At 46.8% G+C, this 21,682-nt stretch overlaps 1 protein-coding gene across 2 annotated transcripts in view; it reads right to left on the minus strand.

The window, feature by feature from the left end:
- The window catches only part of Tenm4 (teneurin transmembrane protein 4), a 703,400-nt gene that overhangs the window by 356,787 nt on the left and 324,931 nt on the right, over window positions 1-21,682 (minus strand). For both annotated transcript variants that reach the window (XM_029479435.2, XM_085841517.1), the window contains exons 4-5: window positions 12,063-12,350; window positions 8,565-8,834 (exon numbers count right to left, since the gene is read on the minus strand). In XM_029479435.2, coding sequence (XP_029335295.1) covers window positions 8,565-8,834; window positions 12,063-12,350 — 558 coding nt within the window. The remainder of the gene's footprint in view (window positions 1-8,564; window positions 8,835-12,062; window positions 12,351-21,682) is intronic.

Here is a 21,682-nt window from a genome sequence, read left to right on the forward strand (position 1 = left end):
GAACTTCAGTAATTTGCATAAAATTCCTCAGTTGCTATGTGGCTGAGACCCTCCTTCCATGCCACGCCACTGACTGAGACCCCTGAGTCCCCATTTGACTAGCTGGTGCTCAGAGAAGAGAAATAACCTGGTTTGGCATCACACTAGGGCTAGTGACAGCCTAGTTCTGAAACCAGATTGTCTCTGGATGCTGAGGCTGCAACTATGCTCTCCTGAGCAGAAGGCTCTCTTCCCACTACTGGCTATTCTTTCATCTTGAGTGAGATGATGTTCAAACAGGCTAAGGAACCAACTTGCCCTGGATAAAGCAGAGCTTATTACACAAGGAGGAAAATGCCTCCAGACTATCTTGGGAAGGAATTCGGTTACTGTGTTGCTTCCACTGGAATTGAAAGTCATGTTGGCGCAAATTAAAGGCAAAATTCTTGTTTGCTGCACTTCTCTCCACGCTCAGTGGGTCTGAACCAAGTTTTAAGAAAGCAATCCATTTTCATTTAGCAAGGTCTGACTCGCCCCATCTCCTTCTCCTTTCCCAGTTCAGAAACAGGGCACAGCCTGATTAGCTCTAACCAAGCTTACAAGTGGGAGGGAGGTGGGGAGCACCTGTTCTGGATCCGGACTTTGTAAAGTCCTCTAACAAGGAACTCCCAAGAAATTGCTCGTGGCCTTTAAACCACAGCCTCCAGATCACAGTGGAGTGCTGTAGAGGAGAAGTCCCTTGCCATGTGTTGCTACAGCAGTCTGAGGCCACTGAGCAGACAGAGGACGGGTTGGAATTGTAGCTAAAGGAGTTTTAGCAAAATAAGCGTGTACCACATGCCTCCTGGGGAAGAGAATGCAAGGCCAGTGGTGGGAGGAAAGCAGCAGGATCAGAAAGCAAGAGGATCAGCAACAGGATGGAGATCCAGGATGAGGAGCGGCTGGGGATGGTGGTTCAGGATCAAAGTAGAGAGAAGGAGCATGGAATGGGCCAGTGGCTAAGGAATCCAGCAACTGTTCCACAGTAGGTGTGTGGTTAGAGGACCAAATAGAGGTTCTCTTGCCCTAGAGTACCTGGGAATTCTTACTGGGCCCAGGACTAAGAGTAAGGGGTCTTTGGAGAAGAGATCTCTGGGAAGCAGAACAGGATAGGGAAGCTCCTCACAGAGGCAATCCCAGCTACTTACAAGGTTTGCCTGCTTGGTCAGAGTCCACATCCTTTCTTGCATGGACTTTTGCCCTAGCATCACACTTGAACCTGTGCCTGCTGCAGTCTACTCTCAACGCAGCATCCAGAATGATCTTACTCATGCACTGGTTAGACCCTGCCCATCCTCTGTCAAAGTTCTCAGTAGTTCTAGTGCCAGCCTGCACACCTTCCACTCCAGGCCATCTCTGGCATACTCCACTGTTCTACCCACTGGCCCCTTTGTTGCTGTTCAAACAAGCCATTAACATTCTACACTAAGGTCCCTGCAGCTGTCCTTCCTTCTGCTGGTTTTCATCCCACATCCTCACATCTCCTGTTATCAATGACAAAACCCCCGATTCACTGTCTCTATGAAGCCTTCTCTGGCCACCATATTTAAAATTACAACTCTCCTCCCTCACCCTGGGACTTGTTCGCACAGCACTTACTATCTTGACACACAGTATACAGTTTAATTTCCCAACCTGTCTCCCCATTAAAATGTAATATTCTTAAGAGTGAGAAGTTTTGATGATTGACAGAATCTCAGGACTTAAAACCATTCCTAGGCTATGGCAAGTGCGCAAGGAATAGCATGGCATCTGAAATATGCATTATCTCGGTGAATTCTCATGAGATGTTTGGGCTTGCCAAGAGTGGACTGTGGTATCAAGAAGGTCTTCCCTTGTCTCAGACTCAAGCCTGTTTATATCAAGCGTCCTCCAAATCCTGACATGGGTCAGGGTACTCACTGGCTTTGTAACAAGGACGGGGGGGGGGGGGGGCGGGGGGAAAACAGCAAAGAGCAAAGGATGTAAAAACATGGTGTCCTTGAGAACACGTAGAAGGCAAACAATTCCTAACAGACTTTGCTATTGTTTATCCTACAATGTAAAAACAAGTGTGGTTGTCATAAGAAGCCAGAAGCTCCCTGCTGGGAACTCCAGCAAGACTGATTCTTCCCCAGCCGTTTTCTGCTGGATGTTGTAAGCCCAGTTTGATGATGTTACCTGTATTTGATCTCTCTCTCAATCAGGTTATTCCGTTGGTCCCTGCTGGATGTTAAAAGCATCTGCTTTGATGAGGTTTTGTTACCTATATGCTACTTGCTGTTTGTTCTTTTACTTTTGTTTGCTACAAGCTTAATAAACTCGCTCATTTGAAGCAGAAAGAACAGTTACTACATTCCCAAGATCATACAGAACAGTGCTGGACTCAGTCTTACATCTTCCCACTCTCCACCCCCAGATTCCTGTACAACACACTTTCGAATGTCTATTCTGCACAGCCTCTGGGGACACCCTTGCTGGCTGTCCACACAGAATGCCCTGCTTTCAGTTTCTTTATCTGTTAAATTCCTCCTGACCCTCAGGGCCTGGGGTCCAGCACCTCTTCCATGGAGCCTTCTCAGATGCTTTCTAATTGGACTTTCCTCTTAAACTTTTTCTCTTGCTTGACACAGTTTGAGAGTGGCCTGGTTTGATTTTTGTTGTTGTTGTTGTTTGTTTGTTTGTTTGTTTTATATCCAGATCATATTGGAGAGGCTATACGTTCATTTGCTTCTCTGGAAGTTTCTAACATGGACAAGGAAATTTATGTCCTAGATATAGCCAGAATTATTTCCCAGACCTCACAGTTTATGAGTTGAGCACATGTTTCTACAAAACAGTGCACACCATGGAGTGGAGTTGCCAAGCAAGACAACGATGATGGAAAGAGGCACATCTGGGTTTAAGTCTTGGCTGTGGCCATCCCTTCAACATGTTACTGAACTCTAGATCAATGTGCTTGCCTAGAAAATGAAAAAAAATGTCTCTTCTAACTCATTATTACTAAATTCTCTGACTTAAACCAGGTTTGTTCTTTTTCAGCCTCTTTGGGAACTTGGGGGCTTACAGTGTGTTCAGGAGTTACATGGTGACCTGCCCAATAAGAGACAAACTCTGAAGGCACTGTTCAGTCTCTAGCCCAGCTATCTGGCTCAACTCCCTGTTCTGGAAGATGCTGTCTCTCTGGACAGTTGGTTGCAGCACTTTGAACATTTGGAGCTTCCTGACAGTTTTTCTTCTAGATCTTGGTAAGAATAAATCTCAAGAGTCTGGGGCCAGGGAGTGTGGAGGGTGAAGCAAGCCGACTTGGTAAGCTCTCTCTTCACATGCCCTGGAGATACCCGCCTGTTCTGTGGACTTGGTGCCTCATTAGCTTAACTCACAATTTCCTCTTTGATGCCAGACTGTATAATCATGGGGGAGCAGAGGGAAGACCTGAATTTCTTTCATTTTATTTTCTAAGTGATTTTCTAAGTTGGCGCCTTGGATAAAAGCAGAGAGGCCACCCAGGCCTCTGCATGCCTCCAGGTGTGGCTCTGCAGTGGGCTCCTCTGGGAATTCCTCTCTTTCCCGCTCAATCAGATCATAGCAGCCCTCCAGACCCAGGTTCAGAACCTGAGTGAGGAAGAGGACTGACCTCCTCGTACGCAGGGAAAGTGAGTAGCTCCTCTGACCTTTAAGCAAATGGCATGATCAGATACCTGAATTCAGGGCCCACAGAACAGGGACTTTCCCAGAGATGGACGAGCTAGCAACACCACAAAATTGACATGAAATCTTATGTTTTCATTTTAATTATTTTTATCTTCTATGTGTATGTGCATACATATTTTTATGGGTTCACATGAGTCTGTGTGTACACATGCATGTGGAAGCCAGAGGGCAACTGTGGGTATGGTTCCTTAGGTGCTGTCTCCCTAATTTTTTTTTTCTTTTTGGGATACAGTTGGTCTTGGATTTGCCAATTAGGCTATACTGGGTATCCAGCAAGACCCGAGGATCCATGACCCCAGCACTGGTATCATAAGCTTGCCACTGCCCCTGGCTGTTCATTTTTTCCAAATGTTGGTTCTAAGGATGGAGTCAAGTTTTTGTGCTTATGTGGCAAGCACTTCACTGACCAGCACTGAGCCATCACCCCAGACCTCAGATTTTATAGTTTTGAACTATGATGATTAACATTACTGAACGCTGAGCCCTATTATAGAGCATAGCTCGGCAGTGTTAGTATGTTTACAATACTGTAATGACAATCATTTCTGTTTATCTCCAGAACCTCCTCATTCTCCCAACTGGAGTTCTGTAGCCAGTAACAATCATCCCTTGTTTTAGTTAGGGTTTTACTGCTGTGAGCAGACACCATGACCAAGGCAAGTCATATAAAGGATAACACTTAATTGGGGCTGGCTCACAGGTTCAGAGGTTCAGTCCATTATCATCAAGGTGAGAGCACGGCAGCATCTAGGCAGACATGGTGCAGGCAGAGCTGAGAGTTCTACATCTTCATCTGAAGGTTGCTAGTGGAAGACTGACTTCTAGGCAGCTAGGATGAGGGTCTTAAGTCCACACCCACAGTAACACACCTACTCCAACAAGGCCATACCTTCTACTAGTGCCACTCCCTGGGCCAAACACATACAAGTCATCACATGCCTTATGCTCCCCTCACCCATCTCTAATAACTACTAGTGTGCTGCTTTAGAAGCACAGCTTCTGTGTCTCAGAAAGGTGAACCAAGTTGTTCAAGGCTTAGCAGCTGGGACTTGGTCCAGATCTCCTGTGGGGTTGGGGTGGGGCAGGTCTCTGAAGTCAGTGATTTTTCCAATCTGGGATGCCTCTGCTATACGTACAGGTGGCTGACTTCGCACTTCTCCCACTGCTACTCTGCTTACTACATTTTAGAATAATGCCTGCCATGCCAGGGACACTCAGCCATCACAAAACAAATGACATATGAATCCACAAGAGAGATTTTTGCCATTCTGCCCCAGTGTTGGGAATGGAGCCCTGATCATATCCTCTGTCTTTGGAAAACATTTATTGGATGTCCACTGGGTGTCTGCCATGCTGGATAATCCTCACTGCCCCCCAGGTTGGTGACTTCACCTTCTAGGAGGAGGGGCCTGAAGGCTAGCTCTGCCTGACAGTCCTGAGGAGGAAGGCTTATACTGCCAGTCAATTTTGTATTTATTTCAATTAAACACTGACATAAAAGTGGCTGACATTAACTTTCAGGGACAGAAACTGGCTTTAATGGTCCCTATAAAAGTTATTACTGATGACAGTTACACACAGCAGCCCCGTGTCCTCAGTGAAAGCTCCCACTGCTGTCAATACTGTTGACCATTACTACTGACTAATGCAAGGCCACCTGCGAAAGGGGGGGTGCACGTTTCTGTGGCTGGAGGTCACAGGGGTTTATGGTTCAGCCCTTTACATTTATCAGGAGGTTCCCCCTTAAGAGCTAGGATTCACATTGCTGCTGTTCTCAAAGGAGAGATCCCAAACTCCCTGTGACTCAGATGGAAGCAAACAAGAGAGGTCCACGTTCCCATCAAAGCTTTGCCAACACGCTGAGAGTTGCTGTCGTGCTAGTTGACTTTTGTTTGTGGAGTGTTTTTTCCCCGTCTGGAGGATGGGAATGCCATTGCGGTGTTATGGGGATTAGAGGCTATCCCATGTGTGCACTGGGGCCCTTGGCAAGCGCTGATTTCCCTTGTTCCTGAGCAGTAGCCTCACTGTGATGGGATGACTAGCTAACACATTCAGTATATCCAATCCCTCCTCTGATGAGATCCAAGTGCTCCTCAGAGAAAATGGACAGAGCCAGGTCTAGAGGGCTGGATGGTTGAGTGGCAGAGGATGGGATGGTGGGAGGTCAGATGGGAAGGCAAGAGAGAAGGAAGAAGATCCTGGAGAGAACAGACTCTCTGGATAGGGCCTACCCTCTATTCAGCCAGGCACACAGGACTGTGCCCTTCATTTCTCTGATCCTCAATTTCCTTGGCCAAGCAACAATTCTATAAACCCAATCAATGAATAATAGCAAGCCATTCTGATGATCGCCATCCTTATTCAGGCTGGAGTGTAAGACAGCCATTAATGGAAACTTCCCAATGGAGTCAGGGCTCGAGAGAGTATGGAAACCTGTAGGGTGTCTGCTTTGGGAGTCCAAGCCTGAAAGAGATGCAGAAATCAGAGGTCCTTTGTTGAACTCTCCTTCCACTCCTTTTCCTGACTGGTTCCTCTGAGTATAGCTGCCTTAGAGCTCTAAGTGGAGTGTTAAAGTCTGAGTGGAGATGGAAAGAAGGGGTGGGGCATGCCAGGGAACCAGCAACCAACCTCCTGGCCCCACTATCTGCATTCTCATGGCATATGTCATTATCCCCCCAACAGAGCCTTAATTCAGCTGTAATTCGGCTCTCAGGGATATACAGTAACGTGGGCGATATGTGTCTTGCACTGTCATGACTTTATAGAAAGTGATCCTTTTAGCACCATAGCAAGAAGCCCTCAAAAGAACAGGCAATCCTAAGTATTTTGCTACACAGAAAATTCAACACAGTAACTAAAGCTAACAGAGTTAAGATTTTAGATTGGTAAAAGGGCCAGAGTTCTAACTCCATCTAGCATGTGAGCCATGCAGATTTCTTGGCTTTTGTGGCCACTGTTCCCTGTTTCTGTGCAATGGTTGTAATAAAATCGACTTCAAAGAGTTGAAGAGGCAGTAAATGAGCTCCTGTGGCTGGAGTGCTCAGCCGTGCTTGGGCATTGATAATCAGGAACCGTGATTAACTCTCTCCATCCCTCGTACTCTCCCTTGTACCTTAGTCCTCAGCACAGCAATATTAGATGGCCAGAATCCCAGGTCTACAAGGCTTGAAGCTACAGAAGGCAGCTATCAGAACACTGCCTCCTCCCTGATGAGCTGAGAATAAAGGGTTCTGTGGTTAAAGACTACAAAGCGTGCTACAAATGCTGGTGATTTATCCATCAGCATGCCTGTTAATGTTTTAAAGGCTCTGAGAAGTCCTGCACAAGAAAAACTGGTTTATGCGTGTTTCGTGTTTCCTCACTGCAATGTCGCAAAAACCGCTTTCCCTTTCCTAATTAAAAAAAAAAAATGACTTTTTCCTTTTCTAATCCACGAGCTCAGAAAATGAGGGGTGAGGCCTTCCTTTAAACACCAAGTGGGGAGAATGAGGGCCAGAAACCAACATAGCCAAGGCCAGTGGTGGAGTAGATACTTCCTGTTCCTCCAACCAGACCTCATTTTCTCTGAGCGACCCTACTGTTTAAACTTCTGTGTACAGCGGGTTAGGGAGAGTCAGGGCTGTTAGCTCAGCCTGGGCCTTGGTGGCAGATGAAAGTGTACAAGTTATTAACTGTGGAAGGAAAGATCCACAGGGGCTGAGGGCACAGGACCCTCCCTGGAATTGGGGGATGGGTGACTCTGTCAAGTTAGTTCTTAGGCCTGGCCTCTCCTTAACTCCTACAAAGAACTTAGAGGGCCCAGAGGGTAGAACTGACACCTGGAATCCTGCCGCAGCTGGCTCTTTAAGGGGATGAAATCCTCTACCAGGTTCTGACTACCCTGGTCAGCTGCCTGGTCTCTAATCTGGGCTTTGATCTTCTGCAGCTCAGCTGGAGCTGTCTTGTTAAAGGGGGCTAAACCCTCATCCTGACCCAGATGCTGGCTGGGAATCCAGGTTCTTGCATTTAGAGCTGGCAGCCAGTAGGGGGCACTGGCACCTGGCTGGCTCTCCTCATTCTGAGTTTTTTTTAAAAACAATCTCCAGTGTTGCCCTGCCAGTTATAGTAATGAACACACATTCTTGGCCGAGCTTCTCAGAAGCAGATCTCCCCAGGTGGGGCTCTTTTAGGCTCTGCCAGTCTCTCCGAGGCCCCAGCATTGGTCCACAGTGGACCCCTCCACAGGGCTGACCTGGCAGGGCAAACCAGGTGGTGTTTATGCCGCACGTTTCTATGCCACACATTTCCTGACCCCAGGACTTTCGGTTCCTGGACACCGCACACGTACAGTCATGTAAGCTTCTTCCTCCTAACTGGAGCTTTGGAGCCCTTGACCTCTATCTCCCCTACACCCCAAATGCCAAGTTGCTCCCATTTGACAGTCTTGGTCCATAATCCTCCTGAGCAACCGAAGGCATGGAATAGGACAGGAGATTGCCTAGGACTGCTGAGAACTGGACACTAGAGAGACTCAGAGCAGAGCGGGTCCCTCTGGACTCCACAGGAAACAGCTCTATAGGGGGGTGGCTAGCAACATCTGCAGCTCTCTGCTCCCTTACCTTGTAAGTAATAACCCAGCCCTTTAGCCCTGCCCCAGTCTGGACTGAAAGTGCAGTGACCCCTCTCTGACATGTCACTGATGGGTGGGTATTTCATGTGACACTGCAAAAGGCTCTGACTTTTGCCCACTGAGTGCAAAGCAATTTTTCATCAGCTTCACCAGAGCTCCAGGGATGGAGCAGGAAATCAATATTATAATTAAAACCATGCCCCGGTAACCCCCGTGTAACCAACGGGCCAGGTGAGCCACTCACCGGTTTCTGTGTTCTCGTGCTCCGTGTCCGTGAGTGTGAGGTTGGAGTTGGCCCGGCTGGACAGGCAGGAACTGCGTCCTGACCGTGTGCTCCGGCCCCACAGGCGCACTGGGTGTTCAGGGGATAGCACAGTGTCTGCTTCCAGGTCTGCATCAGAGCTGGCCCCCATGGAATAGCCACAGTGTGGGAGGCCGATGTCTGTCCTGTAGAGAGTCCCATGAGGGGGCGTCATCTCTCCCAGTCCCAGTTCACGAAGAGTAAAATTAGTGCCTGAGAGGAAACAAGATAATCATAGGGAAGGTGTGTGTGTGTGTGGAGGGGGCAAGTTTTCCAAACTAGAAGCCCCTTTCCCCTAGATTCACAGCTGCACTCACTGTATTTAAACTCACTGTGTTGGCTCCAGCCACTTCCTCTGCCTTCACCCCTCCTTCTCTAGCCAAGTGCCATGCATGAAAGCTGATTCAAACTGCCTTCTTCTGTGAGAGCTCCCCGTTATCTACCTATGCCTATAGTTCACTGTCTTCTGCACCCAGTTCCCCCTGAGAGATGCCTTGCCCTGGTGCTACTAGATGATAGAGTAGCCTGCCACTTCTGCTGAAGGTGGCTTCTACACAGGCTGGTGCTATGTCTTGTTTTTCTCTAAATTTCTGTGTCGCCAGCCAAATACAGTATCTTCAGGGCATGCAGTATAACATGTGTGTTAAATTGCATTGAAGGTTTCTGGTCTCTTCTCGCAAATGGGACTTGTTGACAAGTCCAGATCAGGACAGAACTTCTTGGATGAGCCCTACTTAGGTTCCTGGAACCAGGAGTTCCTTTCTGGCCAGGCCAGTGGAGCCTGGAATGGGAGAGAGTTCAGAAGCTAGCACAGCCACGAGCTGAGGCTAAAACCTTTCCATACTGATGGAAACCTTTCCATACTGATGGATAAATAACGCGTTCAGTATCAGAGGTCCCTGGTGCCTCCAATCCTCTGTCCTGGCTACTGTTGCCACTCTTCTTCCACCCCTCTCCATTATCTTCCCTGGATCCAGCTGCTAGACAAATAGTTTCACATCAGCAGGCCCTGTGCCTCAGGGACCTCTGGGCTCCGCTCAGTGGCCAGGCAAAGGTTCTGATTGGCTGGGAGGTGGGCCAGACCAGATGTTCCATATGTTGAATCTCACCCCCTTGTGCCATACTGTATTTAGCTTTCCTCCCCCCCCCTTCTTAGAATAAACGAAGTGTACATTGGAATCCCAGTCCCCCTATCTCCTTTGCAGGTCTCTGCACATTCCAAGTCCTGGCTCCTGTGCACAGTCCTCTAGCCCTGTTCTGCTCCCCAACCATCCCATATCTGTGCTTTACTGGGCTAATCCTCTCCAGAGAGGCTACTTCTGTTATAAAGAATGACTGCTATGCCAAGTGAAAACTCAAATTTATTTGCCATAAACAGTCTGGGCCACACTGATTTCCATATTGCTTGCCCCCCATTCCCTCTGAAGCAGTCAGAATTGGCACTGTGAGCCGAGGTACCCAGAGACAGAAGGAATGCAAGGTAAACCCCAGCTCTTAGAGTTCAGCAATCCCTGATGAGGCAACTGGTGAGGTGGGAGATTTTTTTTCAGCATGTGTTCTGTTTTATGACATTTGACCTCCTTCCTGAGGAGCCTAAAGCATGGGCTGCCATTGCACCTCCTTCAGCATCTAACTCTTAAGATCCCAGATGGCAGTTTGCAAACTGTGCTGCACGTGCTTGAGGGTGATCATTTGTTCTTCACAAGGACCAGAGGGACTCCTTTTCTTAGCCTGGTGTGCTAGGCTTGCCTCTGAGTCACAGGCTCACTTAGCTCTCTGTCAAGCATAAGCTGGGCAGAGTTAGAGGAAAGCTTGGGAGGGGTCTTTTCGCTTCTCTTCACTGGGGCTCAGAGGTGACAACAAGCAGTAGGTAGCATTTAGAGAGCATCAGTTACATGCCAAGCTCTGGTGGCTAGGATATTGCTTACAGTCTTCTCTAATCCTGGACAGCACCCTACCATTAGGTGACATTATCCCTCTGCACAGGTGAGGATGCCTAGGGCTGTAACAGCTGCAGAGCCGGAATTCAAATCCAGATCTGTCCGATGCCAGAGCCTGAGCTCTTAACCACAAGCTGGGAAGGGCTGTCATTTTTCAAGCCTGAGAGGCAGCCTCGATGGTGGGTCAGCTTTCATGTGGGTCCAGGCCTGTGGTAGGGAGTGGAAATGAGGCCATAGGTGGTTCTGTGTGCGTGCATGTGTGTGCGTGTGTATGCATGTGAGCACTCGAGCGTGTGCGAGTATGTGTAAGTATGAGTGTGTGAGCATGTGTGTGTGAGTGTATGTGCCTGCATGCTCCTCTTACTTGTTTGATCTTGGATACATGATTCAATCTTGGATTGTTGTGAGGATTTAACAGCATTGCTAAAACATATCTGAATTACACAGCCTCTGGGGTGGCTGATGCTGTCTGTGGAGGGGAGAAGATCATGGCAGAATCTCAGTGGGCTGCTGCCATTGGGAGGGACTATGGTCACCTACCAGGCCTCACAGAGAGGCCCTGAAGTGGAACAACCTTGGAGGTACCACAGCAGGAAGTGATCATTCCTATGGGATGCAGCAGTGGTTTAGCTGGGCTAGGCCGTGGATGTAGGTGGGCTGTGGAGAGGTGAGAAAGAAGCAGGAGACAAAAAAATTTAGGAAGACAAGGGGGAAACTGGGGAAGGTCTCCTAGTGTCAGGCTGAGGAGCCTGGAGATAGTGCATGGATTCACCCTCAAGCTTCACTGTGGCTTACGAAGGAGTGTGGCCTGAATGGATGGCTCTGGGCTGGATGGCCATTGAGGTCAATCTTCCAGAACCTATAACCATGTCCAGGACTGGACAATGGCAGAGGAAAAGGAGAAAAGGGTTTGGCCGAAAGGTATTCTGGGAAGGGATTGCTAGACTCTGGTGAGGACAGTAAGGAAGAAGTGAGGAAGGAGGCTCTGACACCAGTGTTGCTAAGTGTCACTCTAACCTTTGGAGTTGCTTTCTCTCAACATCACTCACGAAGCTTGACACAAGGGAGGTGCTAAGATATGCTTGTGGAATGAATAAATTCCCAAACTAAGCACTAGCATTTGTTTAGCGCTCACTTCTATTATCATGCTTACAACTTAAAGGTACCATCCCACTGAGGCCTCCCTCACCTGTTGCTGTGATAGGGAGACAGCTCATGACCATCTAACATAGAAGAACAAGGTTCATTTAGCAGGAGAGCGTGACTCTAGGCTGAGGCTGAAGGCCAGCCTCCAGCCACCACTCTAAACTAGGCAGGTGGGCTACAACAGGTCTGCCTAGCAATGAACTACAGGGCAGGCCCTTACCTCATCCAGGAGCCAAAGCAGTAGGAACTTGGATTTTTCTAGAGGCATCTCCTCCCTGGCCAGCTCACTTGCATTTTCACGCAGGCACACACCTGTACACATTTGTGTTCAGCCCACATTTTGGTGTGCACTCACCTGTGCGGCAGAACTCCTCGGCCTCCTGTGGTACCATGTCCTTGACGCGGCTGCTGTAGGCTAGGCGAGCATCTTGGTCATATGCCTTCAGGGTCTCACTGGAGCTGTAGGACTTCTGTGGGCCCTTGCCCTCCTCGCTGTCTGCCGATGAGCTGGTGTAGCGGCGCTCAGCATCGCGACGCCGGGTCAGCGAGCGATAGGGCTTCCTCTCCTTCACGTCCATGGCCTCTGGCTCTCGCTCTTCCACATCCACGAATTGGGCCCTTGCCGCACTCAGGGCCGAGTGGTCTGCAGTGGGGAAAAATGAAGGAAAGATTGAATTCCCATTTGGGTTCAAATGCCAGAATCTATCCTGCACTTAACATACTCCTGGATCAAAGTGACTCTTTAACCAGGCTTCCAAGGTGTGGGCAGGCTCCATCGCTAAGCGACAGTCAGTAGCATAGGGTACTGGCACTTGGTGCCTCGCATGAACAATCCTCTTGCTGTTACCGGGCCTATCTGAGAATGCTTCATGGTCTTCCCTAGGGCTGGGGATCAATGATGCCCAGATTCCACAAGGTGCTGGTACCTAGTAACAGCTGGAGGTAGAAGCTGAATCCCTGCTCTTCCCATCATATCAGCTGAAAGAGGGCCTAACCCTGAACTTAAGGGCTTTTGGGGAATCTGAGAAATGATTGACTATAGCTAGGCCAGGAAGCAAACATTTCTTCAGTTATCTCACTAGATCACAGTAGGTGTGCAGGCATTATTACTGTATCCAGTAGCAATCTCCATATTGATTTAAATAGTGACCGACTTTACATTCCCACCTGCAGTGTATCAGGGCTTCCTCTTGTCTATATCCTAACCAGCATTTGTTGTTATCTGTCTTCTCAGTGTCTTACCATTCTGCCTATACAATAACATTGCATTGAGTTCAGTCTCGCCTAGGTCAGAAAGCAGTGGCTTTATTGCTCTAGACTGACAGCCTGAGAGTGTTTCTCTTAGTGGCATCTGCATTCTCCTTCTAGATTCTTTCTTTAGCTCTGGGGCACAAACACAACTTCTCCCCACTTCTGAAAGGGTCAGGAGTTCAGTCTGTGAGGAAAGCTGTATGTCATTCAATTGATCAACAAATGAGATGGTTTGTGTTTCTAGAAGCCTCTAACCTCTTCAGTTCTGGCTTCCCCATGTTCCATTTGTCAGAGCAACACAGGCATACAAACATTCTCCTCTTTGCTGTTTTGCTAGAGAAGTAGCCAAATAGGGCCTCCCTGGTAAACAGAATGAACCCAAAATCTCAGTGCCTGACCAGACTTGGCCAGCAAGGGTGTTGCTCAGTGCCTATCTATGATAAGCTGATGAGAAAGGGTTAGGGGATGCCTACTGAAATTTTAAGTCAAGCTGAGAAATTTAAAATTTGAAATACAACATGTAATTTTAAGATGCAAATATATTTTTAAGTTTTAATTTCAAATTATGTTGCAGACCAAACAAAACCCAGTGGTAGTCCAGGTTTGGTCTGAGGATTAGCAGGTAGCCTGTGGTCACTGGCATCTGCATCTGCCCTTCAGCTCTTCCCTCCTAAGACCTCAAAGGCTCTCTCCAGGGTAGTTCTTAGCTCTACTCCAGAGCTCTGTAGACCCATGCAGGCCAACCCTATCTCCTAAACAGGATACCACAATCACTTTTCAAGGAGATGATCTGGAGTTAGCACTTGGTGTATTATTATACATCCACTTTGGATGTATTGTGGATTCTGAGTGCTCACTATGGACTTTCCCCAACATTTCCCTGCATTGTTCAAAGCACAGATATTTGTGATGTTATGGGTGTTGTGTAAAAGCCTTGGAGCATACAGTGGGACTATTTTCATGGACCCTGAGCCATTCAGTTTCCCACCTTGGCACACGCCATGAGTCAGTAGTAGTAGCAAAGCTGGAATTATGAGAGAGACCAAAGTTGTACCTAGATGCAGTTAAATGGAGTGGGTTTTTTTTTTTTAGGGGGAGGGTCTTGGTTCTCAAAATATGCTTGATAATTTGGTAGTGGATTGACCTAGGTCACATAAGAATCAAGTAACATGACTAAGGCCCAAACCTAGGTTCTGAAATCTGCTATCTCCTTTTATTTTATGTGGATGAATGTTCTATATACCATGTGTATGGCTGGTGCCAGAAGATGGCATTGGATCCCCACATAGGGATTCTAGAAGTCTATTCTGTGATCTCTTCAGGTCTTGACTTCTGTCTTGATGCCCAGCCTCCCAATACTGGCTGCCAAGACCATGTTCTAGGGGTCTGAGAAGCATGGCCACGAGGAAGACCAGAGATTAGCCACACCTTCTATGCCAAGGTCTTTAAAATTCCTTTACCATACTCTTTAGTTTAAAAACTATCTTGCAATGATACCCATATATACATTGGTAAGTGAAAATATCTGTGGAGTATGTTACTGGGAGCAGAAAATCTTTGGAAGTTATTACATGATAACTAATGCTTGCTCATAGTTCCCATGCTAATTTAATATTTTAAAAAATCAGTTTCTTTTATCCCCCCCACATCTGTGTGTGTGTGTATGTGTGTGTGTGTGTCTGTGTGTGTGTTCGTGTGTGCTTGTGGAGGTCTGATTTCCTTAGAACTGGAGTTAAAGGTGGCTGTGAGCCACTAGACTGTACAGGCCCTCTGAAAGAGGAACAAGAATTTTTAACTGCTGAGCCATATCTCCAGCCCCTCAATCTTTCTAATTTTTAAAGAGAGGCTGATTATAACTCTTTAGATTGATATTATAACCCCAAAATGGTTTTTGACCCACAGCACTGTTTTGGTTTAATTTGGGTGAAGATTTACAACAACGACTGCGTCTGTCCCTTGTGGCTTTTCCATCCCCAGAATGACAGAGATGCAGCTGCTATGAATAAGCACATAATAAAGATTAGCCATCATGAACACGCATGGCCAACACACCTCATAATCATACCAAATTAGCACCAACAGTAGCAAATATAATCGTACTAGAAGCCAGTATTAATTGGGTGCTTCCTTTAATTGCTATCATAAGTGATAGCTATCAGATCTCCCTGCCAATCCTGCCAATCCTGCCATGTGGTCATGGAACTATGGAAATTTCAGTTGAGGAGGGTGATTCTCCTGCCCAAGGTCATACAGTTCTGCGAGAGCCCAAGTTATTACCCAGAGAATTGAATTTGGCACATGGATGTTTGGATCCTTTTGTTCCCTTTGGGCTATGCCAGGTGAATTTCCAAAGCCCAGGTCATGCCACTGATCTGCCTGTGCCCCCTTTGCATCCCTGCCTAGCCACTAGGACCAATTCTACCTTCTTGAAAAAAATAAACTTGTAGATTTGGACCATCTCATTGCATTCCAAGAACCACTCTGACTTCCTTGTGCAAGGTGCTCTCTCCTGACCCCGTTGGACATGCTGTTCACAGATAACTCCATACTGGTTTTGAGTCTACGTCTCCCTTTGAAGGCTTTCATAGTGTTCGCAGACGTAACTGAGTAATAAGCAAATGGAGATTTGGTTGGCACTTATTTCCTTCCTTCTAACACTAACAAGCTTTTCATGGTTCACTTTAGTTGAATATGTAATAACTAACCCAGTTGAATATAAAAACTAAATTAGAGGCAATCCTGAAACATGTCCTTTGATATGTAGTAGTAGTCAGCCTGTGTTCAAAGTGTGTGCCCTTGAACTGATCTGCTGGGTGACTTTAGACAAGGCACTCAACCTGCCTGTGCTTCAGTTTCCTTATCGGCAAAGCTTCTTTTGCCTGATCTGGGGATTAAATGTTTCAATGTATGCCCCAGACACGCAATTAATGTTCAATATATATTAACTATTAATGTCAGAAAGCCGGTTTTAAAAGGCAGAATTGAGAAGGCTTTAACTAGGTGTCAGTTACAATTGCAAAAGGGACACGTCAAAGAACCATTGGCAACTATGGCTGCAAAACTAGTGGATGTAGTACTTCTATCTTTGTCTCTCCTGGCTGAATACAACAGCGTCAAGATAAAGACAGTAACTGCATGCAAGTTCGTAAGAATATCTCAGACATCCCCAGGCAGAGCAGAGGCAGGGAGAGCCTCAGCATAACTTAGCAATTCAGTAAATATTTACTTTTTCTGAAGAGACAAGGGGGTCACACAGAGTTCACACTTAAATTGGCATTTAGCTGAACGAGAAGAGGATGGGAGAAAAAGGAAGGAGATGGAGAAGAACTCCCTGGAAGCAAGCAGTGACTCAGGGCTCTCGGCAGAAGGATGGGGAGCTTTGCTGGGGAAGGTGTTTATTTCCACCAGTGGCTTTGTGATCCATGCATGGATGGAGAACAAACAGGAGGAAACGCCTTGCTTCCACACACCTGGCACTTTTTTACCCATTGCTATTGCTTGAATGTGCTTTGCACCCCCTCCTTGCTTGCAGGAGGGGCCCCCATCCATCACACCATTGCTGTATAGATGAGATTTGGCAAATAATTAGGCTTGATGACTTAATTAGGTTGGAGACCTCCAGATGAGATTGGCGGCTTTATAAGGAGAGGGAAGAGATGCCTAAGCAAGTTTCTTTCCTGCATTCTAGACTGCTAAGTGATACCCTCCATCACATAGTCACAAAGCAAGAAGATGCCCACATGATGCTTCCTGATACTGCAATTCCCAAACTTCAGACCTGAGAAACAAGCAGCAATAAATTTGTGGTCCTCTATATCAACTGCAGAAGACTAAGGAATCAACCAACCTCTGGGTTCTCCACTGCCCATCAAACCCAAGAGGGGGAGGTATTCTAGGTCTTTCTAGACCTGGCTCTTTAAACTTTCTTTCCACGTCCTTTTATTGCCCCAGAACAATTCATTTCCTCAGTTTCTTCTCCCTGACATGTGTGTCTATTTCAGTCTCTGTGTCAGTTAGGTTTTTGGTCAACATGAAGGTCAACTTGGAAGAGGGAACCTTAATTGTGAAAAACTATCAATCAGATTAGTCAGTAGGCAAGCGCAAGCATTTTCTTTATTAATGATTGACTGAAGAGGGCCCAGTACGACCCCTGGGGAGGCAACCCCAGCTTTTGTAAGAAAGCAAACTGAACAAACCAGGGGGAGCAAGCCAGTAAGCAGCATTCCACCATGGTCTCTGTTTTAGTTCCTGCCTCCAGCTTCTTGCCTTGAGTTCCTGCTATGGCTGTCTTTCATGATGGATTATAAGCTTAAAATAAAATAAACCCTTTCCTTCCCAAGTTGCTTTTGACCATAGTATTTATCACAGTAACAGAAGGCCATCTCTATACAGCTTCCTGCCATGACTCAACTCCCCTATTCCCTATACTGATGCTGAGCATTTAATGTTTGTAATGTTCCCGTGCAGGAGGGGCAAAGGAGGCCAGGGACTGAAGTGTGGCTGCTGAGAGGTCTATGGGTGTTTGCTTTACTTCTTTTAGTTTCTGCAAGTCTGTTTTTACACTAATTCCCACCAGGTGGCCTGTCTACCTCTGACACAGGATTTTTCCCTGTGAAGGTCCAAGATGGACCCCTTCCTGCTCTTTTGAGGCCTTGGTCATCTTCTATTGATTGGTTCCTTGAGCCTGCCATACTTCGGTCTCTTCATTAATGACATATCTGTTTCCTGTAAAGACCTTGTCACATGCTAGGGCTTGACCTCTTACTAGCTGGTTAACTATCAGCCATCATCCCCACTGACACTTCCTTAATAACCATGACTGCCATGTTTTCATTCAACTCTCCCGAGGAGACATGAACAAATGTCTATTTATGCCAGGTAGGGCACCGATGACAAACCCAAGAAGGGATTTCACTCAAGTCTACCTTGGTTGACCAATGAGTTTAACTGGGATTACTGTCAGGAGTATGAAGAACTTTCAAGTCTCCTAGCAGCTCTGGACCTGCTTGTATATCCTCAGAGAGGGCCAGGGACTGCTGTGTTGCAGCAACACTACTATGTTGCCCCCTGAGTCCTTGCTGTCCTCAGTGTAAATGGTACCAGGCTTCTAAGAGTCTCTTCCAGGAAATCATGGCTTCTCTGATGTCAAGAGGTGGCAGCACTGTCCTGTCCAGAGCACAGAGTTCCAGAACAATGTGCAGTCAGCTGGGATAGGGTGAAGGGCTCGATGGACACATTGTGTTCTCACCCTTTGCATCTCTATGCATCTCTGGCTCCATTTTATGGAAGAAGCAGAGGTTTGGAGAAGTTAAGTAACCAGCTTAAAATGACAGCGGTGTCATCATGGGCTTCCCATGCCTTCTCTCCCCTGACTGAATAAGGCAGGATGAGCTCTGATCACCTCCTAGTGGAGTGACTTTGGGAAGGTTTCTCAAGCCAAGATACTGTTTTGTTTCAATGCTTTGACAACTGCAATATTCTGGGCCACTAAATTATTATGATTAATATCATAATTGTCATTGTCCTCCTTCTCACCATCATCATCAACAACATTTTTAAAAAATTATTTTTAAGCATAATATTATGGCAGAATTCAAACCATGAGCTAACTTAAGCAGATGGGGGATTTTAGGGGCACTCTAGTGACAGATAAAGAATAGCCAAGGAATAAAAGGTAGGCCTGGCTATTGGCTTCCAGCTAGATGAAGCATCTGCAACTGTGGTGGCAGTCAGGTAGAATACTGGTTCCTGTGTGAGAACACTGATGTTGGCCATATCTAGGAACTGAGCAAGGCCTTGGCACAGGCTTGGCTGCACAGCTCTTTGAGACTATTCTCCAGCTACAACCCAACCACCACAAAGGTGTAGTGATTACAGGTCCTTTCCATGAGAGCAATAGTCCAGTCCCTCTCTGTTGGTGTCTCCAGAGATGATCAAGAGAAAAGCTTTGTAATAACAGCTTTCTGCCTGGCTAGAGTGTCAGCAGAAGGCCTGTCAGTGCAAAGTGCTTTAATGAATGAGAAACTGTGGATACCTAAGTTCCTGGTTAGTCTTTGACATGGGTATCAGATGTGGTCTTCCAGTGGCAAGAGAAAGGGGCTCAGACAGGAGGACAAAAGGAAGGTGTATGTATTGAGCACAGAGCATAACGTTCCCATTGCCTTGTTTCCCATCATGGAGACCAGGCTAAAGGGTGCGGGTAGCTGATTCAGTTTACACTGTGGGTAAAGGAAAAGGCTAGGACTTTAACCCAAGACCCTCTGATTTTAAAGTCAGCATTTAGTATTGATCGTGTGTGTTTGTGGTATATATGTACAAGTGTGTGCTGAACTGCCTATAGAGGCCAAAGGAAGGCACTGGGTGTGCTGTTTGATCACTCTCCACTGAGACAGGATCTTTCACTAAGCCTGGAGGTAGGCTGGTGGGCCAGCAAGCCCAGAGAGACTCATAGTGTTGGGGTTATAGGCTGTCGTATAGCCATCCTTTCTTTTCTTGTATGGGTGCTAGGGATTTGAACTCAAGTTGTAATTCATTTAAAGTAACCACCCTTACCACATTTTTATGTCTACTTTGTTTGGTGTCATTTTCCTTTACATTGAGCTAGTCTTGGAGGAACTGGAATGTGGAGGCCAGAGACACACTTGTTGGGGACAGGGATCAGAATAGCACTTCAGACAGAGAAAGAATGAACAAAAAAAATAAGCTGGAGTTTGAATTTGGTGCCAGAGTTCTTGCTTAGCTTGTGCAAGGCTGTGGGTTAAATTGCCAGTATTAGAAACAAAGCTTAGAGAAGCTATGCATGCAATCAGCAATGCCAGTATCTGGGAGGTAGAAGCAGGAAGGAAGATCAGGAAATAAAAGACAGTCTCAGCTACACAGTGAATTTAATCACAGTCTGGGCTACATGAGACCCCACCTAAAACAAACCAAACACCCTGTTCACTAAATGCTTCCTTGTGTTCTGGTTACTGTGTGCATAGTAGTCCCAGTTCCCATGGCAACAGTGCAAGCTAGGCACTATTCTCTTATTTTATATTTTCTCTTATTCTTGATTTAGCAATGAGGTCAAAAAAGTTCAAGGGGGTAAAGTGAATTACTCAAAATTACATGGTTCCTTCATGTCTGGTTCTATATTTGAAACAGAATAAAATGTTTAAAAAACAAGAAAAACATTGAACTCCTAGTACCACAGGCTGGGTCACTAAGTAAATAACCACTAAATCCCATTTCTTAGCTCAGTGCTGCGGAGGGCCCAAACTGGCATCTCTGGAGTCTGCCTCTGCCTCTGGCTCCCTTAGGGTATCTTCCCTTCTTCCCTAGCTACCTGTCTCAGGCCAGATTTGAGGTATCAGAGATAAGAACACAGCTTAGCTGTGACTCCTAGGAGCCTCTATTCAAGCAGTTCAATAGGGAGAGAGAGACAGGGAGGAAAGTGACAGGGCCATCAGGCCAGGCTGAGAGAGGCCAGCACTAGAAAGATGATCGGATTCCTTTACTAGAGACTGTGGTATCTAAACCAAGGACAAAGAAGGTTAGGTAAAAGGTGGGCAGGAGAGGGTTTGAGGTAAGAAGGGAAAAAAGGTGTAGATGCATGGCCTCCATACTGCTCTGATACACAGTGGAAATGTACTGATGCTACTACAATTCAAGGCCCACATATATCATACACGTCTCATGTGTATGTGTGGAAGACAGAAGTGCCTGTAGATTGTCTTCTATCACTCTCCGAGACCCTGAGGTTTAAGACAGGCTACCTCACCGGGGCTCACTGTTTACAGCTAGGCTCTCTAGACAGTAAGGTCCCTGGGTCCTCTACCCCTGCCCGCCCAGCACTAGGGTTACACGGGCTGGGGATCCAGACTCAGGTATTCATGTTTACACATCAAGCATTTTACCCACTGGGCCACCTGCCTAGCTCCTACATTACAAATTCCTAACTAAGCCCAAAGCTTTGTGGAATGGTGCCAAACCATACTGCCAGGGTGGATTTTGGTATTTTTCAAGTCCATTCTACTTACATAGAATTGTAATGGATTGCCAACTGACATTAGAATACACTGTTGTAGCTCACAGCATGGATGAATGACCCTGAGCAGGAAAAAAAAGCCGGATTATTCCTGGAGTTCAGACCACGGGGAGGGAAGATGTGGGGGATGAAGCTTGAAGTATGGAGTATAGCTTGCCTAGAAGAGGTGCATTGCTGTAATATCAGTGGATAGTGAGAAGCAGGGTTCATGTGACAGGCGATGCTGGCCAAAGACCAAAGGAAGTCCCTAGGGAGGGTACTCTCAGCTGGGGTCACAGACCCTCATGCCTAGAGCAGCAGGGTAGGGTTGAGACTGCCTGGGAGAATGACCTGGGGCTGGGGCTTATGCAGAAAGGGAGATTTCAGAAACAAAGCTTCCACGTCTGGAGAGAACCCCACATCTGGACCTTTCTCCAGTTGTATTTACACAGAGGCGGGGTATGGAACATCTGTGAGGGAGATAGCCACAGACAACAGGGCCTGGACTGCTAAAACACCGTCCCCCCTGCCCCGGCCCACAGGGAAAAGGGTTGTTATCACCTGCTTACCCAAAACCAGCCAGGAAATTGACTGAATTCCTGCTGGGCTAAAATTTTATCAGTTTTGCCTAACATAAGCAGAGGGTGGTATTTTTAGTTCTGTGTGTGTCAGAAAGGCCTATAAACATTTCAGAGCTAACATGTGTTCTGCAGAATGAA

The sequence above is a fragment of the Mus caroli genome, unplaced genomic scaffold, assembly GCF_978045245.1.
Source record: "Mus caroli unplaced genomic scaffold, Mus_caroli_1 scaffold_8, whole genome shotgun sequence".
NCBI lineage: Eukaryota > Metazoa > Chordata > Mammalia > Rodentia > Muridae > Mus > Mus caroli.